General features: G+C 37.3%; 1 protein-coding gene across 2 annotated transcripts; it reads right to left on the reverse strand.

The window, feature by feature from the left end:
- Positions 1-510: 510 nt before the first annotated feature.
- On the reverse strand, positions 511-25,923 carry RADX (RPA1 related single stranded DNA binding protein, X-linked). Of its 2 annotated transcripts, XM_040572212.1 has the most exons (16): positions 25,159-25,923; positions 24,642-24,784; positions 22,626-22,818; positions 19,306-19,414; positions 19,060-19,151; positions 18,847-18,969; positions 17,820-17,927; positions 16,154-16,321; positions 15,426-15,586; positions 14,805-14,986; positions 13,560-13,628; positions 7,872-7,951; positions 5,958-6,251; positions 4,439-4,621; positions 3,424-3,565; positions 511-2,523 (listed from the first exon to the last, which is right to left on the reverse strand). In XM_040572212.1, the coding sequence occupies exons 1-16, from the start codon at positions 25,751-25,753 to the stop codon at positions 2,505-2,507; spliced, it is 2,661 nt and encodes an 886-aa protein (XP_040428146.1). In that variant the 5' UTR covers positions 25,754-25,923; the 3' UTR covers positions 511-2,504. The 2 variants fall into 2 exon arrangements, with proteins under 2 accessions (XP_040428146.1, XP_040428145.1); XM_040572211.1 differs by having other exon boundaries at positions 511-3,565; positions 18,847-19,151; positions 25,159-25,917.
- Positions 25,924-25,949: the final 26 nt, after the last annotated feature.

The raw sequence follows: 25,949 nt of genomic DNA on the forward strand, positions 1-25,949 counted from the left end.
TCATACCAATGCAAGAGATGTAGAATCACATAAACCAACCAAAGAAACCTCTTTCAGCCCTGTTTTCCTACCTTGACTCACTTTCACAATTCTCGCTGAGATGTCTGAATGATTCTCACACTCCATTTTGGATATACACTCTATACATACTTTCCCTAATTTCAGAGCTGTATTCCATAGCAATTAGTAGTATTGACTCCTATCTTTCTATATAAGTTAGGTTTTCATTTTTTTCTATTGCAGTGCCACAATTCCGTAAGTCAAAATGAAAATTAAAGACAAATCAAAAACTCAAGGCCTTTTTCCAGCTTCTCTGCAAGTCATGCTGAGCGGTGTTGAAAGCCACAAGCAGCTACAATAGGTTGCATATATTTTGATGGAAGCCTGACCTAGTTCTCCTGTAAAGATTCTTCGAAAGAGTAAACAAGACTCTGGAGGAGATTCTTGGAATACTGGAACAGCTTTCAGAAGGGACATTACAAATTTGAAAGAAAGAATCCAAGACATTTACAGATATTAACTTATTTATTTATATTCTCCAGTTTTCACTGTTATACTATTTCTACATCACATTAAGTTGAAACTGATCTTACCTCTAAGATCTATAACTTACGAAGTTTTATACATACAAAAGTACCATTAATTTCACACTCAGTTTACTTTCCTATGTTTTACTTTGATATTAATGCTGGAAACATATGAAACATGGAAATGCAGGATTTCAGTGACAATACACAGCAGCAAGAAAGATGATTCCTATGGCATAATTTGCAGGAGTAAAGATGCTATTTTGGTTTCACATGGCAAAATTAACACATTTTGACAAACTCAGGAACAAAAATACTTTGGTTTATAGTTGTGTCAATAAACGCCAAATAAAATAGCCAGTAGTTTTTTTCAGACTGGACTTTCTCCCCAGTTATAGAGTGCTCTTTTGACACAGAGACAGACTGGTAGAATCATGTAACAACACAAAACACACTTCAACACCTGAAGTTGGCATACCAAGTTCAATGTAACTTATGAGGATGGGGTAGGTTCTTCTTAAGAATTACCCTGAGTATTCAAATTCCAAGTCTACTATAGGCGCTGAATATTCTCCACCTATACAAAGACAGTGTATGCATCTAACGTTGGCACTTCATTCTGCAGGAGTGAATATGTCTCCTCCTCTGTTTTTGCCATGAAAAATTTCAACCACTATTTCTGTAAAATAAAGTTATGGACTTAAAAAGTCTCAAGTGCACATTACACAGTCTACATCATTCTGATACATTTTGTAGAGTTAGGAAACCTCCTAACACGGAGGATCAAATGATTAATGCTACATATTTAAAGTATAGTAAGCAGTGCAATGCAGCAAATGATCTTTGCTGGATTTTTATTGCAGGGGATGGATTGAGTGGCTAGAACAACCGAATACAGTGACTCTGTGACTCTGTTTGCCACATCAGTCCTTTCATACAAAGATAACTATTTTTTAAAATTGCTTCTAGAAATAATGGTTTTATTAAAATTAGACTTCCACCTGAAGTATATCTAAATTAAGAAAATGCTGACACAGTCAGCATGGCTCAGTTTGGTACATGAAGTGCTGGTGCTAATTTCCTCACTCTAGAGCTTCTTATCTTCATATACCCATGAGCAACAAAATTACACAAGTAATTGCAAGCAACACCCTGCTCTTCTGGGGTTGTCCTGTGTTCATTTTGCCTTCTGTGGCAAGGTTACAAAGTACTCTGAAAGCCATGGGTTGACAAACGTTGCTCTAGAGTTAATACTATTACGATCCATATAAAATATAAACATAAACAACACAAAGTCACATTTAATTCACTTTTCGTCTGTGCAATTTAAGTTAAACTTTTCTCATTAATACATTTTTAAATTGTAAACCATGGTAGAAACTCAGAATAATTTTAACCTTTTTTTTCCCTAAACATTAAGACATTTACTTTTTATACAAAGTTGCATTGAAACTCTATTATAATACAGTTAACTTTCTCCTTCAATTACCATTAACTGAAGTTAGGGTACAGAGTTGTAGGACCTGAAGACAAAGTCCATTGTCCCCAGAGCAAACAAGTGAGCCGCTACTTGAAAAAGATACTGCCTAATTACCAACAGGGAGCTAAAACATACCTAGAAAGTTTTACAAAAAAGAACAAATCTGTTCCTATAAATTAATTCTGTGGGCTTTAGTCAATAATGGTACAATTTAAGTGGCAAGCTTCCACAATGCAATCATTTCTTCTCAAACAACTGAGCTGAGACCAGCATTGCATATGGACAAGTTGTCAAGCAGCAATGTGTTTTAGGATCCTGCTTGAGAATAATTTCCCAAAGATCCAGTTGCATAAGTGATTTGAGGCCAACGGGAAGAAAAAGCAGGACTTGGTTCGGAACTCAGCAGCTGCTGGCTTGTAGAGACTTAACATCTTGACAGTATTCTTGAGCCTTTTGCCCTCCTGGAAGCAGCAGCTTCTTGGAGCTGCTGAGTTCCCTCATGCATTTGGATTACAGCTATCACCAAAAAGAAAAAAGATAGTGCTAGTGGTGACCAACAGGAAAGAAAAAGTAATGGTGACACAAACTATATCCAGCCATGCTAAATGTTACTTAAAAATATTTTTTTTCTCTTGCAAAGCTAGAAAAAAGTTTCACTAACAAAGTTTCTTCTTTTTTTTTTTTTTAATATTTTGTTTTCTAAATTAATAAATAAAATATGTTATAAATCTTAGGTGCTATACTCATTATCCAACACTATATATACAAAAGCAGACATAAAAACATAGCAATTGACCTTGGTCAGGTAAAAAGAACTGAAAGTGACTTCTTGGATCACTGAGTCCAGCCCCCAGTACTAAGGCACCACAATATGTGATCCCTTTCACAAACACAGTACGGTTCAAGCCTAATGAGGCTGTCTATAGTACCTCCCACTGAAAGATCACTTTGGGACATAATAGTTCACATCCTCAAAATGATTTTAATTTTCAGCCTAAATTCTTTTCAATTAATTCTTTTGCAAACATTGCCTTTAATACTGGAAAAGCCTGCCTCTCTTCTCAGTTCTCACCCTGATGCATACTTTTCCTCTGTATGCACACAGGCAGAGAAAGAGAGATCACAGTCGTACTCCTTGGTTTCCTATCAAAAGATAAGCTCACTGCATTGCCAGTTCACCTTTCTTGAACGTAAGTGACCAAGACATCGTGTAAAAAATTGTTCCCAGGTTGCCAAAAACAAAGGTAACAATTGTCCTTCACATTCATGTGAATGACAATTGCTCTGTTATAAGAATCATTTTTGTCTGCTAGTTCTAGAAAAGTGCAGTGTGTAGAGGGTGTATTCAAATTACAGCAATTTTATTTCCCTCCTTTTCAACACTATATAAGTTTCAAAAATAAGTTATTAAATTACACTAGGTCCAGCACATCTGGTTCCACCGTCTTGTAGATTTTGCTCAGAAAGACTTCCACCTTATCATCACCCAAGTGACAGATGTCCAAGATACAGACAACATGTTTGCCGTCTAGATCCATCGCTGCTCTTACAATTTCATCTAGAAATTAAGGAAAGTAGTTTTAATATATGTACAGTAAAATCGTAAAATGAATTGACGTTATTTTCCACAAAGTTATGTGTGTATGTTCAAGTTTCTTTCATTGAAAAGCACACTTGTACTATTATGTGCAGGTCTACTATTAATTATTTTTTTCATGGGGTGGGGTGTAGAATCTCATTACTAAATTCATCCACCAGAAATGACAGCATCAGAAACAGAAATACTGAAACATGCACTACTTAAACATTAGTAATTCTCAGATTCCATAGTATCATTCAAGGAAAAGTAAATGTATTTGAATAAAATCACGTCTGTGTGTATAAACATGCATGAAAACACTATGCCTACATAGCACTTTGCAGCATGACATGCATGAATAGCATTCAACACAAGTGCTGTAAGGTGCCAGTAACTACAAGCATATTAGGCAAATACTTCAGTTCACAGGCACCGTAGGTTGCATTAAAGCTGCTGTTCCAAGTGACATCAGTGAAATTAGTTGATTGACTGTTATTCCACTCTTTTTCAAAGCAAATCAAGGCAAATATCCACATGCTCAGGCACAAGTACTGACTCCTACGTCAGTATAACATTGCAAATAACTGCAAATACTATCTAGGTCACTTAGGAGTTAGTGTTTTGGATATTAAAATGTTATCTTTAGAGTACAAAACAGCTCCAATAAAAACTGCCTTGAGAATTCAGTATTATAGCTGTTTATTAAAGGTAGCCACATAAAATTCACGTATGTGTCATGGAAGAGGTAAGCAATGCCTGATCTACAACGTTGATTTCTACAGAGGATTCTCTCATACTGGCATACAGAATAAGAAAAGATAAATGAGTAATGCCAGTGAAAGTCAGTCTCACTTGAAAGTGGAAAGGTGTCATGTAGCGTTCCATAGCTGGTGGTCTTCTGCTGACAAGCAGAGATGCAACTCATGCAAGACAATAACGTATCATTTTCAATGTCCTCCATTTGAAGTAAGTGTGGGTCTTCAGGACAGAAGAGTGGGAGAAATGCGACATCTACTGCTACATCGTGGTTTATACCTGTTGAAAAAAGTATTTATTAGCAGAAATCTTCATCTCCAGCCCATTTGCAACTTCACGTTGTATTTCCTCATTAAGAAAAAATCAGACTATTGCAGGCTGAACACTGATATATATCAGAGAATTTTTACGTACTTGCTCTTTGTTCATTAATTCATAACTGATGTCTAAAACTACATTTCAATAGAAACCTATATAAGTATACACACACATTGGAATTGATAGATACAACGTTATTATGATTTAAGGTTATCAATGCTATTAGGTCAGAAAATATTAAATCAATATTGGAAGCCATTTCACACTCCTTTTTAACTTCATCACTGCTATGAGGGCAAAAAAAATCATTTTACATCCACTGTATCTATGCAGCATGTGGTACAGTACTTGTGCTACCTTCATCTTGAATATTTTATTGCACGTTCCAGGATTCTAATGACTGTAAATGTTTAAACACCTTCTCTGAAAATCTCCCTTAGCAAATAATGGAAACTTTAAAATTACCTGAACTTAACATGAGCACTGTTAATCTAGTCAATTTCCTTCTCCTTTTTATGGGAGAATAAACCAAACATTAATATCCTGAAGTAATGCTAACAAACAGATCTTGTTGCATATTTGTCATCACCTTGCATATTTATATTTTAACAAATAAAGGTCAATCAATTGATGTTTTGTGGTAACCAGAAGCAGCAGAGAGTGGTTGATGAGTATGGCTAAAATACAAGCCCTTCATTTTCTAGTATGGAAGAAATGCACTTTAAAAAAGGCACTTAGAAAACATAATTTAAAAAAAAAAAAAAGATAAAAAAACTCAGTGAGGATAAAGCTCAAAAGAAGCATTTCAAGGTGTCCCTTTCCCATAAGAACACTATCTTGCTCCTGATGGGTACCGCTCCAACAGAGAGATCAGCTGACAATAAAGTGCAATTGAATAATTTACCTAATTATGTCAGACTGGTTCACTTACTGAACTGAACCTCTCTCTCTAATTGTAATAATGAACAGCTTAAGGACTATACACAACCTTCAAATAATACACACGCCTATACACAAAATTGCAATTATATGGAAAGTGGCAATAGAAATAGGATATTCAATTATCTCAATTAATGACATGATGGTAATTTTAACAAGGATTACTGCTTTCTGGTGAAATAATATTCTAATTCCTTCTTCTAACAGAGATCTGAAATGTCTTTAAAACGTCTCTTTTTTTTTTTTTTTAAACTTAAACACCCAAATTCAAATGACTAAGCCAAAGAAATCTATTCAGTTTCTGGCTTACCTTAAGTCATTCCCAGCATAGCAAACAGCCAAGCTACCAAATACTTACCCAGAACTGTCACTTCATAATACCCAAGGCCACTAGCGCTTTTAAACTCATTGATATTTTTATCTGTTCTAGTTTCTTTTGGCTGGTACACAGCTGCATGAAGGTTGTACTGTTGCATAAGTAAGTCTTTGTGCACATAATCAAATTTACGTGGGATGCTTTCTGGGAAAACTGTGCTGTGATGCAAATATTTCAGCAGCTTGTCTTTTACTTGTGCCCACAGGTCACTCTGCCATGAATCACGAGTTCCTCCAGTCTCTTCAGTTTCAGGTATAGCACTTACTCCTTCTTGGTCTAGTATAAACATAGCGAATAGTTAGTTGCTTATGTACTTACAGAATCCTGTCACTTCTTTGCTAGATGAGAGGTATTTTCACTAGAACATTTCAGTTAAGACAACAGCAGAATGTTCAAAACAAAGAAACTAGATCTGTAACGGGAGTATATGACTAACCTTAGAGGCTAGACTTGTAGTTAAACCACTTATTTCAAAACACTAAGTTGAACATTATGGCTTGTTTTTGGAGAGCACATAATTTGCTTAACGAACATCCAGAAACCATGAAAACAAGTTTAAAATATGTACAAGGTGTTTTTTTTTTTTTTTAAACTTTTTAAACCATCCTAATTGAAATCACACATGTACATTTCCAGAGACAGTAAGAGCACAGCACAATAAACACTACAGCTACCAGGAATTCCTGTAAAAAACTAATTTCAGGAGAGAACACCCAATCTGATTTCTCATTTTTAAAAGTCATGAGAAATTTCACTGAATACTAAGAACCAATTAATCCATTATTTAATCAAACTTACTTATGGATATGTTCTCTTAATTTTGAAGAAAAGATCTCTACATAATACCTAATGCTGTTCTTTCACTTGAAAAGAAATCACTTTAAACAGTTACTGTATAAATTTTACTCCAATTTGAAACTTTCCTCATAATTTCAATCTACAATATATTAATCATTTGGGAAAGTTCACTGTAAATTCTATTGTTTTAAAGAAACACAATGGAGTAGATAATCATCAGTAGACTAGAGGCAAACCATCGTTATTACATTAAGATGAACTGCGGCATTCCCAAATAAAAGGATGGACAACACTACCCATACTACAACTATACGTGGAAGTAAATTGACAAATGTTGATGTTGGGACAGATGCAAGCAGTAGACAAACTTTCAGATAAAATTACATGACTCAGAGTAAATCTAGACAGCTTCGAAAAGAGGAAAACGTGATAAAATATTTGCAGGAAATAAAAAACAGACTAAGCTACACAAAATGATGACTGATAAATTAGGCTTCTTCCTTCACCCAAAAATAGGTATCAAGAAAGTAACTACTTAAAATGAGTTTATATTTTAATTGCAAATGAAGAAAGAAATATTTAATAATATTAACTGATAAAAAATCAAAAATTCAACCAACACTCTCATTACTGGCTTGTATGTTGCATCAATTTCCTCCCACATATTGTATTTTTCTTTTTAATTAGGTATTCACATAGCTTTGGAGCTATCTTCCTGGAGATGGACAGTTTTATTACATGTAGATCAGTATAGTAAGAAAACCATCACAAAAAGATGCGAAGGCTTGTGCTACTAAGTCTACTGCACAATACTTCTGAGGTACAAAACTGACCTGCAGTTTGTTTAAACACTGAGAATTTATTTCTCATACAGGGAAACAGCCTAATAGTGTCATTTCAGCCATCCTTTATAACACATCAGGGACACGATGGAGCACAATGACTTCAACAAGTTCATACAGCGGCTCCCTAGAGGCTGATACAGCACAGAAAAGCTGTCTTGACAAACGATGGTTGTAAGGATATCTTTGTTGCCTGTTTTGGACCTGAAGGGTAGAAGCAGGTTTAAACTTAACGTTACAACTGCTTGAGACATACCTGGGTAGTACTGTGAACTGTCTGATACAGGCTGTTCATTTTTGTCTTGAACAAAATCTTCATGTTGAAATTTGTCCAAGCTATAAAAGGAAAGTCAGAGTGTGTGTGTGTGTATATATATTTATATATTAAAATCTATTTAATCTCAAACACTATGCAGCAAAAGTTCAAATCTTGACAGATGTCTAGTGATAAATGAAACAAGCCTGAATGATTGAGCATTGGTAGCTGGTTTCACATCACAGGACTTGTAATATAGCAGCTCGACATAATGAGACCTAATATGCTCTGTAAATCAATTTTCAAGAGCTCAAGATAAGAACTGCTTTATTTCATTGCTTTATGGAGTAGATAGAAAAGTATTTTATACTTGAAAGCCAGCGTTTGTTGCCCTCTGCTGAGCACCTACTGGAAATAGCATGCGTGACACTAAAAGCTGAGTATCTCAGACTATCAATAGGTTTATGACTTAATTCTAAAGAAAATACTGCACAGCATGCTGCTGCGATTTCACATCAGCACACTTCAGCAGTCAAACACAAAGCAAGAGTACAGCTGACTCATCACTCCAGAATCCAAATGATAAATTCCAAATATTTATTTTCTTTTGCACATACTACCCTGTTATAACAATCAGGTAAATCAAGCAAACCAGATTTTTTAATTTTAGGAATAATTTTACTTAAAATAAAAATATTTTAAAATTAAAATAAAATAACTAAAATAAAACAAAGAGTAAATAAAATAAATAAATTTATAAAGTTATACTTTCATTTTTAACCATGAAGTTTTTAACTAATGGTTAGCAACTATCCTCTACAATCTCTAATCAATTATCTTGGACATTATGTTGGAGAAAATCATAAATACTCTACAGCCACAACAGAGAAAGATAGGCTCTTAAGCTCATTTATTCCTTTCTTCTTTGCTACACTCCTCTTATTATAAACTCAACAAGATGTATGAATAAACTCAAGAAAAAGACTATTTTGCAACACAAACTACTGAGACACAGGCAAGACTTTGTTCAGGTACCACTGAAATTCTGGCCTACCAAAGTAGTTACTATTAAGGTATTATAACTGCAAATACACAGAAACAATACACAGACAGAATACACAGAATACAAACGGACGTGAAACAGTGCATGCTGTTTAGTGGGATATTTTGTATTTCAGTTTTCAGTTGTAATTATTATTGTTTTTTTCCAAGTTTTCCCTATTTCACATTATGGATAAATACTGAAAATTCTTTATCAGTGTTTCATAACAAATGGGAAATATCTAAGATGAAGTGATACTGTGAAAAGATAAAAGGAAATACACTGTGGTTTTTTTGAGTATGAAAGTATATTCTACGAAATGCACTATTATCGTTGTGCGAGCTAAGTACTGGAGTGACTATCTTGTGATCTCTGCCTCTAGACACAAAAGAATCCTCGTTCAAACAGCACAAACTACACAAATAAGGTTTCAGCTACTAAATTTTGAAGACAAAAAGCTGCCATAGAGAAGCATGACCCCACTTGCTCCCCAAAACCCAAGGAGGCTTCAGAGCAGAGCTGTGCTAAACGTATCAGTAAACAGAAAGTCGTATGTGCTTCAATGCCACTGTAGGGTTCAAGATGTTTTTCAAATTTTGAGATCCAGTGCAACCTCAGAAAGATACATTCAATATGTCGTATCTAATTTTATGCAGCGGTATTTTTATATCTTCTGATGCAATGTAGCAGGAAAGTTTTTATCTTCTAAGAATAATTCAGTAATTACATCCTGACTCCTATGGTATTATTTTGAGATAAAACAATGTTTCATTTTATGAAGAATTAATTCATTTTACCTTAAATAACCTGGAAAGTAATTACTGTGTATGCATAGTAATAAACTAAATATTTACATATCAACTATATTAATAGATTTTCAAGCCATTAAGGTCATTATCAAAAGCTATTAACAGAAGTTGCCTAATTAAAAATGAACGCCCACAAAACTTAATTCTCACTTTCAAGACTTTCTCAACAACAGACGTGAATATCTAGCAGTGTTATGAAAGGCTTGCTCAGAAATCAACACATTGAGTAAGGTACAAGACTACTAACTTCCCTCTTCGTTAAAGCATGGGAGTACACCAACTCATACTGCTGACAAGTTGATATTATGAAAATGGTTTGTTTTTCTCTTCAAACTGTTTTCCAAGGTGAGAAGGCTCTGACTTAAAGCTAGCTTTGCCTCTTAAAAATTTGGAAATAAACTTGTCACAGTTCTTCCCAAGCTTCTTCCACAGATCTGTGGCTAGGATGTTTTCACCTACCTGCCCAACATGTCACTGCTACAGGACCGCTTTGTGCTGGATGGGTGCACAGTGCAACCTGGGCTACATTAGTAAACAAGGGAAACTTACATGTCTATACACAACAGCTTATATGTTTCTTTGCAAGCCAGATTGTCTGCAAGCCACCTGACACAACCCAAATCCTTCCATTTAGTATTGTATGCTGTGGCTGTTGTAAACCAAAACATCCATGTTCCTGTTTTGCCCATGCCAGCTTTATGAAAACTTGTGCCACGACAAATTTGCTATTCCCAACCCGCAATCTGCAGACTCTCCTGTCCATTAGTTCTCATTGAAAGGGATAGAAAATGGAGAAAATGAGAAAAGGGCTAAGTTACACTAAACATTTAGAAGTGAAAGTGCAAGGACAGAAGCATACAAACAAGGTACTTTTAAGCAGTCTGGAATGTGAACATGTAATACACCAGCAACTCTGTGGTACCTGCAGTACTAAGCTTCTAAAGATTAAAAAGTTAAGAAAGCTATTGTGTGTTGGTGTTTTTTTTTTTTTTTTTCCCATTTCTGTGGAAAAAAAATAAGCTTGTCTAAAATTCCTGATCTTTCCCCCTTCATTAAAAAAAAAATTGAACTACTTTACATTAAAAGCTTGAAAGTACATTTCTGTTAAATGTCTCCGCTAGCAAGGATATAAATATTAATGATGGCATTAAATTAATTGGTTTCCTCTTACCTCAGCCTTTCTGAAACCCTTAATAATCAGACCATTTCACATGCATTCTGATAGTACTATAGGACATCCTATACATGAATTACCTCAGAAATGTAGGAACTGAGATGGTCAAATAAAGAACATTAAAATAAGCTATTACTATCTAAAAGCATAAAGCCTTCAACAATTCAACCACATTCTGAAATACTGCACAAAATACTTGACACAAAATAATCTAAGCTATAATAATCTAAGCTATAATGCATACTTAGAAATATCTACCATTATTTCATAAACATATTAACATATTCCAGTGAGAGCTGGCATTCTGCTACTTTGAAGCAACAGAACAGAAAACAATGCAAGCTTAAAGTACTTCAGTACTTCTCCTGTAATTTGGAGAATTCAGAACAACTATATAGGTAATTACAGAAATACACGAGTTACCTTTTAATTATATAGAGTGAAACAGCTTCCCATAATCCAACACAGACTTTCTCTTCCTTTACTAATGGCATAGAGTACAGGACACACAGGTAGCGAAGACAGTAGTAGATTGAGAAAAGCAGAGAACAAAGAAAACATGCCTTAACTTTTTTCCCACTTTTAAGAAATGGGGAGAATACATTCTTTCCCATCCTCCCCCCACCCCTGAAGAAATTGAGTATTTCTCAGCAAGCAAAAGAAAAAAAGTGATTCCTCCCATTCAAAAAACCATCCTGATTTTCTAATGGATTCATGCCACACGTTCCTGCAAACTCCTGCACCACAATACCCCCAAACTCATCCTTACACCTGGTGGCTATACAGCCTCTTGTCCCTGAAGGCAGCAAGTGCCAAGTCCAGCTGAAAGGTGGGGTCTGTGCTGACTCCCCAGCTAAGTTGGTTGCTGTTAAACAGAAACCCTAGCAGCTGAGGTCTGCCGAGGTTCCCCCCAGGGCTATGTAACTTGCTGTTTGGCAGGTGCATGATATTAAAGCCAGGTGCCAGACTAAATGAGTGAGTTGCAGAGCCAGACAACCATTTCCCCTAGAAAACGCAGTGTCTACCAAAAGGATCAGAGTAAACAGACATGGGGGCTCAGAAGAGCCTAGTTTGTCAAAAAAAAAACCACCAACAAAACAAACAAACAAAAAAAAAACTAAACTTTTTCCAATTAGCCTCCAAGAACTGGTTTTCATGAGAATAGGTATGCTTCCAAGGCAGTAACACTGGAAGAATGGTCAGTAACTTACATAACCTCCATCACCATGATTGTCGCTACATCCCTAGCACCATCAAAAATTCTTTTTAGTGAGGAGTGAAGAGGTGCTGAAAGTGAACTCAGAAGGCAGGCGAAGGGCACAGAGAATCACAGAATGATTGATGTTGGCAGGGACCTCTGGAGGCCATCTGGTCCAACCCCCCTGCTTAAGCAGGGATACACAGATCTGGCTGCCCAGGACCATGTTGAGACACCCTTTGAACATCTCCAAGGAGGGAGACTCCACAGCTTCTCTGGACAACCTGTGCCAGTGCTCAGTCACCCTGACTGCACAAAAAGTGCTTCTGATTTTCAGATAGAACCTCCAGTGTTTAAGTTTGTGCTCACTCCCTCTTGTCCCATCACTGGGCATCAATGAAAAGAGCCTAGTACCATTCTCTCTGCACGCTCCCTTCACGTATTTATATAGGTTGATATAAATGTATCAATGTTTAAACATATCAAGTGTATAAACCCCTGAGTCTTTTCTTCTCTGGACTGAACAGTCCCAGCTCTCTCAGCCTTTCCTCATACATTAGTTGCTTCAGTCCCTTTATCATCTTAATGGACCCCACTGTACACATGTATCACGTACTCATGATATAAACCCCAGTCGCCACCACCAAAACACCAAACATTCGAAATTACTGTCATCACAGAGTTCATAAATTCAGGTTACTCACGCTTTGTTTGAAACAAATGACAAGAATTTACAACCCGTAAACAAAATTGCATGAAGGACGGAAGTTTTCTACCCCAGACTAGCAAATAACACTGTCTGCTTTCTTAATAATTTCCCATGTGTAGTCATCTCTTCAGGTTCCAGTTTTGTCAGGGCTATGGATCTGAAAATCCTACCTGGATTTTTTCTTTTTTATCCTTTTCTGGATCCAAAGCAAGTTCAATAAAGATTGAGTGTTGAGCAGTGGAAGGAGTCAAGTGACTTCTCAGAGAGAACTACACCTCTGTGAGCTTACACCTCTGTAGCACCAGGGATGATTTATAGCTTAATTACCACTAGCAAATCCATTAATGCAATCACATTGTTCACTCTGCTTGCTAATTAAGCATTCCTCCCTCCTACCTTTGACTCTCCTATTTAAACCATAATCTCTCTGAAACAAAGACTACGTACATTGCTTTATTTATCACAATGGACCCCTGTTACTAGGTATTCCTTAAGTAGCACATATAGCACTACAAAAATTTGTTTAATAACACGTTCAAGATTTTGTTTCAGAATAAAATAAACCAATATATTTGACCTAGAATCAATGTGGAGGAAATTAATAGAAAATATTAAATTCCACTCTGTTGTGTTCTTTCACTTCCATGCAGATTCTTGACCTATAAGAGTTTAATTTCAAACCTATAAGAATTTAATTTCAAGTGTCTTTGCTTCATCATTGCAATTATTTAACATAATTAACTTCACATGACTCACCTAAATTTCTTTCTTGCAGACCGTGTGAAATAGTGGTGAGATGGTACAGGAATAACAGATGCACTTCCCCTTAAGATAGGAAATTCACCATTATTTTACAGAATTCTGTTAAATGGAAATACACAGAGCAAAGAACATGCATGGTTTTGTTTTTTTTTTTCAGGCAGAACCTAAAATATTCTAATGTTGGCATTTTTCTTACGGAATGGAAATCCGCTAACATGCTTGCTATAAAATTACCAACACAGAACTTCAAATTCCCCATTTTTTTGTCGTAAGCTTTTGTTCAATCCTAATTACATTTCACTTCATTTCCCTGCAAAATATTCGAAATACCTGCACTCTTCCCACTATTATGACTTTTGGATGTGAAAAGTCAAGAAAAAAAATATTGCTTTTATAGCATGAGAAATCCACTAAAACAAAAAACGTGACTTGCTAGATTTTTGCAACATTAAATCTCTCAGTATATAAACGAGGCTTTTAAGACTTGGTACAATTACATCAGAACTTGTACAAACATTGCAATAAAACATATTTATACAAGCAAATATTTTACTCTTGAAACTAAAAAGTTGTACCAGTTTTTTTCTTATCCCATTTTCTTACATTGGACTGATATCCTTTGTCTGTGTCTAACTAGGTGCAATAAAATTTCATAGAATTACATCACAAGCAGAGCCATAGTACTGTGAGTTATTTCGAGCCTTTAGGTTACCGTATGACCATCCTCTACTTTCCTTTCTAAGAGCAAATTACAGCTATGTGTAATACCTTCCATTAACCAGAAATGGAAAAAAAAAGTAAAAAAAAAAAATAAATTAATAAATTTGTACGTTTGGATTTAAGGAATAACTATACTAAAACATTATTCCTCCCAATTCTGCACTTCCAGTGAAGAAACCATTGTAACTATTACTTGTTCCACAGATAGGTCACTAACCTATAGATTGTTGAAGTGTTAATTACCTTTATTGAAAATCCCTGAGAATAACAAAGTAGCATAAATTTTAAAAAGAAGAGAGCATTATCAATCAGATGCCTCTGTTTTAATCAATCCTCCATTAGCCTGAATGGTGTAACTGTCGTCACCTGATGCTAGGAAAAGCACGTAACTAACTTTTACACATTAAACTACATATCCTTTTTAAGCCTTCTTATGTGCTTTTCTATGACCTAGGTTTTGAATTAATTTACATTAACATTTTTGAGAAGATACACTACATATTTAAGAAAAGAGCTTACTGTTCTGCTTCTGTCTTTCTCTTGACTGTGCTCTTTTTCGATTGTAGAGTTTGATGCCATTGTTTCCCAGGAGCACACTGTGGCCCCAGAAAAGACGTGAACTCTCTAGTTTGAAGGTTTCCCTTCTGAACACCATCTTCTTTGGACACGGTAGAACTTTCAAGAGACTGAGAAGTATCTTTCTGCAACAACAATTAATTAAGAGTTTCAAAGCACCCAGAACTATTTCTTCTAACTCAAAACCCTGGAAGTGTTAAAGTACGTTTTAGAGAAAGTGAGTAAGATAAATTCTGTCTAGAAAGCGACACTGCGCAAATTGCAGTAGTCTGCTCTCCCACATTCTAATTTACATTAATTAAATCATCTAGCCAGTTAAATTAGTAACTTCTAAACAGTTATGCAGTTTTACAGAGGACTGCTACAATGAACTCAGAGAAACACTGAATCACTGCTTTTTAAAATTTTAAACTATGACTTGCAAAACTATTTCGTTCTCAAAATAGCAAGTACAGCTAATCAAGAGACAATGTAGCCAAGTTCTGGATTCAAATACGATATTCTCAATTCTAATTATGATCATAGCTGCTTAAGTGCTACAGCATTAATTTTCAAGCTCTGTACCTGAACAGGTTCTACTCCTGAGGCATCTTCAGCTACATTGCTACAGTTGATGTATCTTATGGCGCTAATTATTCCTTGAATAGCAATGCGCTTGTGTTCCCTGTAGTGCAAATCTTCAATTTCTTTCCCCATTTCACCTATGGCTTTCAAAACTGATTCAACTGCAAAAGAGTAATTCCCATAAACAAGTTTTAAAGAAATGCACTATCAAAAAGTCTGAATGCAAGGCTCAAAGAAAATGGAAAAAAAATGTTACTAAGTATTAAATTTATTTTAAAATAAGTTTTTGAAGGATTTTAAATCCTCTTGTTTACATCACATGAAAAAAATTAACATGCCCTTTTCCCCCTCATAAGCATTATCAGGTATCATAATTTGTGTTTTCAGGTGAAATTTCTAATTAATTATGTTCTTCCAAATAACTGTCTTTAATGCTGATTTAGCAGAGCAATCAGAGTAAAACTTCTGGGAAGACTTGCAGCTCATGTAAGTTGTTACAGTTCTCCTGCAACTATATGCACAAAGTGCAAAATCTGACTTTCTGTAAGATGAGGATTTGGCCTATGATACGTTATGAGTCACGAAAGGGATTTTTTCTTAGAAGACATTACACATCTGTGTAATCACTAATAATAACTGTATTACTTTTTAACTGATGTTTCAAATGCTTGGAGTAAGACTGAACTGAAAAAGGCTACAAATCTTAAAGATACTTGACAATACGATACCTTTATTACTTTTACAATACTTCAGAAAGCTATTTGGAGGTCGTGGAAGAGGATAATAGCCACCAATGACAGTTTTCTTCATTTGATCAGCTTCACTCTGTGTTTTAGTCCAGTGAATGAAGTTTTTCACTTTGGTATCTCTGGTGTATGGCTGGCCCTTGTGACACCCTTTTAAAACAAAAATAATCAGGTATCAAAAATAAAGCAGATTATAGACACTAGCTTTTAATTTTAAAATGAGTATCTTGAATTCCTCAGCTAACACTTGCATCTGATACTGAAAGTTAGCCAAATGTTAAATAATAAAACAATTGGCAATACTACTAGAACACTTTTTCACATGAGTATATGCAACAATAAAATGATCAGAAATCATTTCGTTACGTTGCCTTTGCCGAAGACCTACACATTCTTCATTCTTCTGTAACCTCAGCAGGAAAGAACAGGTAGATCCTCTTCATAGGGTTCAGCAAATACCCAGACAGGTAATTGGTAAGGTATGTATTCATTGATGTCTGGTTTAAAACCAACATACTGACTAAATCCCAGTTATATCAAATAAATTGTCTACTTCAAATAAACAGGTCTACTTCTAAGCTATGAATTGAAATAGATCTCATCCAATGGTTTGTCATCTCCAGCTGTAGTTCTCATTTAGGATGCAAACAGACATAAAATGAATTAAAGCTAGTCTGAAGAAAAGCTCAAGAGAGAAGCATTTAATTAGAAAACTAAGCACAAAATATACTGAAGGAAAACAAGTAAAAAAAGACTCACAAACCTTTCATTTAGGTGTAATATAAATCAGCTGTTAAGAAAAAAGCCTAGCTTGTTTTGCTAGCCCAATTAAGCACAAAACACCCTACCCAGCTTCTCAGAAGAGACCACGTGTATATCTATGACTACATTCAGATAATGTTTTAGCACATAATACTCCCTATTCCTCCTTGTCAGCAGCAAGACTCAGGCCGGGTGAGTAATATGATAGGAAATCTGAAGAAATGAGATGGACAGATAAACACAGGAAAGAGGCATCTACTTTATTTCATACTCCCCTGCAATTAGGCCATTACACCTCTCACCTACAACGCTGTGCTATATCTGCCTCCTGATCAAAAAGCACAAGTACTACAACAAGCTATGCCTGATCCTGGCTGTGACATGCTGACTGATGCTAGCTAGTGCACAGTATCGCAGGGCCATAACAAGCATTGTACTACAGATCCGAGTTTTCAAATAAGAATTTCTAGAAGGAATGCTCCTTCAGTGAAGCCCAGTACGACAACCCTTTCCAGGCCATGTGTTCTGCACAAGGGCCTCTGCATTGGGAAAGATGAAACATAACAGCTCTCAAGCATTAGTGAAAATATTAACTAAGATAAATTCACCATACTGATTTTTTTTATTGTAATAAGGAAATTTGTAACCCGGAAAAGCTGCAAATAATATTTCATTTTTTAAGAAATTGGCAATATTCACTGCAACACTATCTAATGATTAAAACAATCCAAAAGACTTAGTAAACATATGGCTTAACCTAATACTTGTACTTTTCATAAGATACATCAATTAGCGCCTCACCTGAATACAATATGCCGCCTTTTTTTTGTAATAGTCCAAGCAATTACAATTAGAACCACATAGAGCTAAAACTACTTTAAGTTACCTGTAATGAATATTTGACTTTCATTTGAAGTCGTAAGGTAAATTGTGCTGGAAGGATTGTCAGTGAGGTCCCGTACCACTCTCATCTGTGTACACACCAAGTATGTCACTAGAAAAACAAACAAACAAACTTTTTTTTCTGGGTATTTAATTGATTTTAGAATTTCAAGACTGACTCACACTGGATTAATTTTAACTAAGTGGTCAAAACACGTTATTTTAATTCTTGACCTTTAGCCTGTATTTAGCCTTTGTTATAAATTAGAATATGGAGATGTCATTAGATTTTCAACTTAAGAAATGTGCAAGAAAATTTCAGCATACCTATTAGCACTGAAACATGTGACACTGTATCAGGTAGGATGTCAATAAAATAAATAATAACAGTGTTAAAAGAAGGGTGAGTAGCTTGGAGGAAAAGAGAGAGAAGGCAAGGAGAAATATTTAAAGCCCTTTAAAAAATCCATAAGGATTCCCCAGTTTGAAATGTAACATTACAAACTCACAGAAAATAACTAACACAGCTCACAGATGATTTCTGTATTGTCAAAAATATTTTTTTCAAAGAAAGAAAGCTTTTCCACATTTACCTCTCCCTTCGTCCAATCATCTAACATTATTCCTGTCTATAAAAAAAATTTATTTATGGACAAAGAGATTAAGAGATTTAAAGAGCTGCCTTCTTTCTTTAGTTGTTTCTGATGAAAGAGGTGGTGCCCTGGGCAAAAAAACCTAAATTTTCTGTTTGAAATTAACCATATCAGATGAACCCCAGGTTGTGCTGCCTCTGTCTAGATTAACTGGCAGGTTGCAGTATGACAAGAATTTCAAATACTTAAACTATTTTTATTTTTTTTTAATTTTTTTTTTAGTTTTTAATTCCTGATCAGCTATTTTCTGTTTTAGGAGCTAAACCAAGGCACTTTTAAAAAAAATTCAATGGCAATTATATTCAGAATTTGAAATTAGTGACCAACTAGAAAAACATTATAAACAGTTATTAGTAAGTACTGTAAAGAGATAAATACTTGGATGAATACGCTCAAACACATCTGGCTGAGAAGTTGCAAATATTTCCAGTATAAATGGTTGCTCTGAGGTCCCATCAATGGCATGCGCCCAACGATAGAGCCAGAAGTCTTCACTGCGTTCTATATAAACAAATATTAAGAAAAACACGTGTTTCTTCAAAAAGTTAAAAAAGGTTTGATAAATTCTGAAAGTTGTATTTATAGAGAAACCTCTCTTTCTTGCTCGTTCAATCCTTCCTACAAACGTCACAAGACCAATAACATCACAGGAATGATTGTTTGGTAAGTTATCCAGCTCTGACCTAAAAACAGAACAGAACAAAAATGTTGGTATTAATGAATGACAAAACATAAAGCTTTCTTAAGAGATTTCTTAAATCACATTTCCAATTAACACTCAGTGTAATTTAATGAAATTTAAGTTCCAGCTTGACAAACAACTAATTTCCATTTTACCTTGTGATAAAGCGGTATTTAACTTCAGGTAATCCCCACTCTGGCTTAACCATTTCTTCTGGAATGATACTTATTTTGGTAGGTGGGTCACGTACATTAAGGCTGATTTCTGAAAAAAAAAAAAAAAAAGACAGGAGCGTGTAAAGCATGAATACAAATTCAAGAAAACACTTTTCATTTTAAATAAATACAAAACCTGAAACAAAACTGGGTAAAGTTTCATAAAAGATATATTTCAACCACGTCTCACTGCTTTTGAAATTGTCCATGAAGTCCTCTAACCTCGTGTTTCTATTGAGATAAAGAAATGCAGGTACAGCATTCCACAATGCAACTTTTGAATGTGAGCAATGCTAAACTTTCCAATGCTCTACATGAGCCAATTAGTCTGTTCCAGGTAGTTATTTTAAAAAACAGCAAAAGAAATTAATACGATACTGCTAGGCTATGAAATATTTGTTTACTCTTTGTTCTCAAGTGTCACTACAATCTAAAATTGATTTGCAGACAACGAATAAAGACAGAAGACAGAACCAGCAGATGAGAACTTCCGTGTATGACACCAGTTCAGGCAGTTATAGATAAGATAGAAATGATGACGTGGCCATGCAAGAAGACAGAAGGTCTTTGCATTTCTATATCATAACCCCTGAAAATTTTAATTTATTAAGCAAAGTGTTGAGATGCTATTTAGCATCTCAAACATGGTAGAGTATTGGGGGGCAGGGGGTTGCAACCAGCTAAAAATACAGAAGGAATGGCTTCAGCATATAGAATGTTCTAAGTGGTATTCTATTGTCTCTCTCACAACAAGACAAAACTTGCTGTTATGAAAAAGACTGTTCTGATCCAGTTTGCACAAGATACTTGGGCTCAGGTAAGGGATTATTTGAACAATGCACCCAGAAAAGTAATTGCTAAGAATAAATAACCTATACAGTTGTTTACCTATCAGGCCCTTCCCCCTCGTGGTGTGACACCAGGAAAGCATTATACGTAAAACCAGACCTTCTGCTTAAGAATTTTCTTCAGGCTGCTACTTGCTAGAAGTGTATTTGGAGGACTAGTGTGGAAATTTTGCACGTGGTGTTTTCAGGCAGTATTTGCGAGAAAATTTCTGAAAACAAACCACTCCTTTCTATCCATCAAAACTATTCATCAAATTTAAAAAAATTTTGGTCATTTTAAGATTAGATGAAAGCCATATACTCAGCCAAAGATTACACACTGGGATTACTCAGAACTGAAAACTCAGTCCAGGCTATTTGAAACAGTTGTTTTCATCAGTACCACATAAATTCAGTGATGTGTGAGACGAACACATTGCCCAGAGGTGGAATTCAAGATGATGGTACTAAGTATTTAAACTTTGGAAGTTTTAGGTTACAGAACAGCACCTCTTAGCATGTCATACAACGCTGCAAATGAAACAAGTGGGCGACGCAGAACTCACTTCACAGAAAACCAGACATATGCCAGAAGCATGCCATCTTGTAGAACTCTTAATTTTAAAAGCCCCTTCCCTTGTACACTAATGAACTCTAGCTTTGTTAGCCCCCTAGCCCCCTAACCATTTTAAAACATTTACAGGTGAATGGTCATAAGGAACACTGGAAAGGTGGTATGTGATTGAATTACAAATTAGAACTGATTATGAAAACAAAGTAATTGTTACTTGAGCAATCCAGTCTAACTGAATCCTTTAACTAGCTATCTGAAGAATTTTTGGAACACCCACTGTGCATGCTTTAAAAGTTGAAATACAGAGATTTTTATGTTGAGTAGTTAGTGAGGCACTACATTTCACCTGTATTGACATCTGAACAACAGAAGATCATGCTCCAAGAGCTGCATAAAATCAACTGTAACTGCTCTAGGAAATTTTCTAGATGTTATTCTTTTCAGACTCTCCTCTTGTAGGATATATGGACTCAAGATCTACCACCACATGGCCCAATATGCTTTATAAGTTCATATTGAGACAAAATTCTGAGCTTTGAGCTAATAAGATACTGCACATACATGCTGCTATGAACCAAAGATTTATCTGTAGTCTGAAAGTACTCTGTGGCACCTTACTACAGACTGATTGTTTTAAGTTTCCCATTAGACACTATCATTTATGGCCCATCGGTCTCATTTTCTATTTTGATCTCTCCATCAACATTTCTACACCACTAATACTCGCAGAAATCAGTAGTGTAGTGTGAATGAAGCCATTAGGATTGAAGTCGTTTGCCCACAGGGAAAGTCACCTCAGGGTGTATCTTACTCTGTTCTCTTCCCATAGAAAGGTTTTGCAGCAATTATGATTGCTTGAGGGCTTGTTTATAAACATCATCAGCTCCCCTCCCAAACTTCCCTTCCCAGCTAAACATTTCTCTCTCCTGTCAACTCATCACAAACGCTCCACACATTTAAGATCTGATTTTAAGGTGAAGATACATTAGACAGAGAATACACTGCTTCTAGCAGTGAAAATATTGTTTATTTTCATGCACTGTAGCAACTGCATTAGGAAACTGTCATTGTTAATAAGTTGTACATACATCATCCATCACAAACACATATTTGCTTGTTTCAAGGCAGTTGTTTGTATTTTCTGAATGTTAGCTGTTGTTTTGTTCTGAGTATAAGCATATAAGGGGGAAAAAAAAAAACTCATGTTCAGTGAAGTGGGAGAGAAAAAAAAAACAACTGTAGACCAAATCTAGTTTGAAAAGGCTATTCCTGTTATATTGCACCACTTGTATTTCTGTGGCACAGCTCCCTTGAACATCTGTCAAACAACAGCAAGTAAGAAAACACTTTCTCACAGTCAAGGAATATTCTTCAAATATGAACTCCCATGGTGCTGCTATTTCAGTACAGACAGCAGTCACCAATGCAAGTTTTTACTCAGTGGAGTTTTGCAGATACACCAGGGCCCGACCACACTAAAGCCTACAGTCAGAGCAGGTGACTATGTGCTTCAATGACCTGGAAGCATGTGCAAACAGTGCACAAAGGGTATCTGTTTTACTTAACAGGAAGAAGCAGAATCAGATTAAAATTCAGTACCAGAGGCCCAGCATTATGAACTCAATACTTGAAATCAGGGATTTTCATCTTTATTTTTTTTTAAATAAAGGTTTTATCTAATTGTGGCAAAAAACTTCATAAACGTGATTCAAATATAAACAGGGAAGAATAAGTTATTACAGATATATATCACATCATTCAGTCTTGGCAATGGATCACTTGCTGTTTTACTTTCTATTTATTTCCCCTTTTTACAGCTATATTTCACTGAATCAAAACAGATTTCTGCAATACTTAACCAATTGTAGCAAATCTCTTCATCTGTGAATCTCCCGGGGTTGGCTTTGTTTTAAATGGATAACTGTTTTTGATAGCATACTGTTCAAGAAGTAGTACCGTGCCAACCTTCATACTGTTATACCATTCAGGACATAACGAATTCCACAAAACCATCGACATCATGCCTGAGCTATCAGCAACTTCAAAGTAAGCCTAAAGAAAAGGAGACAAAAATACATTTATCTTTTATCATCATCCCATTTTTTTTTAAATAATGCACCAGCTACTTGACTCATGAATGACTTCACTTATTACAAATGGATCCAGATTATGTTCCAAAACTTGCACTGAATACTGGCATTGAAGAAATCCCCAGTTTCCAGAGAAAAATCATCCACAACTCCGCCAGCCCAAACTCTTATCTTTCCACTGCTCAGTAACAGCAGGTGATGCCAGTTTCACTCTATGCTTTTTTGGAGGAGGTTTGGGAAATATTGTGCACAAGAATCAACGGGGAAAAGAGTCTTCCTTATCAGATAGAATGCAGTATTTAGAATAATACTTCAAAATGTCTCCATGGATAAGAAAATGTGTTTTGAAAGTTGAGAAGCTGCATTTTCATTGGGTCACATTCATGACAAAAACATGATACAAGCCTATTTTCAAGCTGAAAAAACACATAGAAGCTCTGCATTGCAAACCACCATCTTTTCATTGAAATTGTACTTACGACAAAGACTTCTACCTACTTTTCTTAAATGGGAAAGCTTTGAATCCATAACTGAACAGATCACTGAGCAGTAAGAAGTTTTTTGTTTTTTTTTTCTTTAAAACAGTCTTATAACAAATGGTCTTACGAGGTAGAAATCCACCAAAACAAACGTCAGTCAGTAGACTGTCTACTAAGAATCATCTCCAGTAAAAGACCCAGATTCATCTTTGTGTGAAAGGGAATGGAAACATGGAACAAGAGGGGAACACGGCCTTTCATTAACAAGTTCCATACCTCTCTGTCCCCACGGAAGAAATAAGAGTTATCCAACCTGTTTGTGAAGTGTTGCTCTCCAGTAAGCAGTCTGACTGGGATGGAGTTAATTTTCTTCAGAGCAGTCTGCATGGTGCTGTATTTCAGGTCTGTGACTAAAACAGCGCTGATAACACGCTAGTGTTTCAGCTACTGCTGGCCTTTCTGTGTCTCCCTCTGCCCGTACAGCAAGTAAGCAAGGGGTGGCCAGGAGGCCGACAGGTGGTACTGCCGAGACAGCTGACCTGGTCTCACCTACACAATGTTCCACGCCACGTAACATCGTGCTCAGCAATGAAACTGAGGGACAGTCTTTCCCAAGTATCTGTTGCTCTGAGACTGGTCAGACATCAGTCTGCCTTTGCATCACTTTTTTGGTTTTCCCCCTTCTTCCCTTCACTTTTAATTAAACTGTTTTTATCTCAGCACACAAGTTTTTCCTTGCTTTTGCTCTTCCAATTTTCTCCCCAACACCCCTCTAAGGGTAGAAGAAATAAGCGAGCAGCTGATGGGTGCAGCTGTGGACAATCGAGCACACCTGCAGTGTCCATTTCCAAGAAGCACTACATAAAATATCGCAAAAAGCTCAACATATTAGGAAGACCAGCAAGAGTTTTACAGAAAAACAATTTTATCTGGAAGTCATCTGGTGCAAGAATTAAGGGACAAAAAATTATTAATATTATTTTTTGGGGGTACAAGACAGACTAACTCCAACTTCCAAAGTATACAGACCAGAAAACAGTCTTTTAAGCAAATATTCTGTCTTTTCACAGAGAAATCTCAACTGGACTATAGTAACTGAAACACATCTACTAATGTTTGTATGTACTACCAGCAACTCCACCATTTCCATACTTGGAAGGGCCTAGCATTTTTATGAAGCATTTTTAATATAAAGTTATCCACAACATTAGTGTTAATGTTGTGTTTACTACATGGGAATAGTAACTTCCAAATATCCTATAACATTTGTTCAAGAGCACTAACTTACAGCCTTATGCCTCCTTACCTGATACGGCACATCCATTTTTTTCTCTGGCTTCCCGTAGTACCTTAGCCTAGACTTGTGCAGCACTCTGACAAGCAGCGGATGGAAGTGAACTCTGCTTCTCCATGTCATTTCCAGCTGACCAAGAGAAGTCAGCTTAGAGACTGACGTTAAAGAGGAGAGAAAGGAAGAGTGGTCACGACTGGACATTTCAAGGGTTTTCAGTTGTAAAGTGCACAGAGTAAGATTTCACACATTTCAAGAGGTTTATCTGCTAATACCATAAAACCTGGTCCCGAGCCACCTGTGTATAATTGGGTTATTGATATTTATATGGATCGTAAGGAGAGGGACACGTGCAGGAGGACACAGAGCGCTATCCATCAGCAGGACACCCACCTCGAGAGCAGCTGGCGTTCCGGGGGCACCCCCCTGAGGGGCAGACCCCTCAAAGACCCCACCCGACCGCACACCCCCTCAGCACCCCACCCAGAGGAGCTCCGCACCCACCACCCCGTCCCCCCAGTCGCCCATTTACCATCAACGTCCACCTTCTCCGGCGGCTTCTCGGCCTCCCAGGCGTCCCCGTAGGGATCCTCGTTGTTCCAGAGCGGCAGGTAGTGCTTCCTCTCGCCGCGCAGGGGCGGGCAGCGCGGCGCTGAGGCGACGGGCACGGGGACGGCGGGCGGCTCCCCGGCCACCCGCTCGACGCCCTCCAGGCAGGGGAAGCCGTAGCGGAGGCGCCGCTCGTCGTAGAGGTAGGAGCAGCGCGTGAGGCGCAGGCGGTCGCCGGCCCGCAGGTGGCCGCGCTGCACCAGGCCGTTGAGGCTCGGCGCCAGGTGGCAGCGCTCCTGCCGGGAGCCGTCCGCCAGGGTCACGTCGTACCAGTACTGCGGGGGCACGGCGGCGGCAGGGCACGGCGGCGCCGGGGGGGACGGCGGAGCCTCGGCCAGGTACCGCTCCACCGCCACCACCGTCAGCGGCGGCGTCTCGGCGGGGGAGGCGCTGAGGAGGGAGGCGCCGCGCGCCGCCTCGAAAACCCCGAGCAGCCACGAAGCCTCCCCGCCGCCGCCTGGGGAGGTGGGAGTGCTGTTGTCGGTAGGGTCGGGCGGATCCGGGCCGGGTTCCTGCATGACAGCTTCCTCGCGGCTCCTCCCGCCGGGGAGAGCGGCGGGAGGAGGCGGCGAAGGCGGCGGCGACGGACGGCGGCGATGGCGGGCGGCCTGCTCCTGCTGCTGCTGCTGTCAGGGGCTGAGCCGCGGCGCCGCCATGGCGCGGCCGGGGGCGGGGCTGCTGCGCGCGCGCGTTCCAGTCAGAGCGCCCAACGGT

This window comes from Cygnus olor, chromosome 13 (assembly GCF_009769625.2).
Source record: "Cygnus olor isolate bCygOlo1 chromosome 13, bCygOlo1.pri.v2, whole genome shotgun sequence".
NCBI classification, from domain to species: Eukaryota; Metazoa; Chordata; class Aves; order Anseriformes; family Anatidae; genus Cygnus; species Cygnus olor.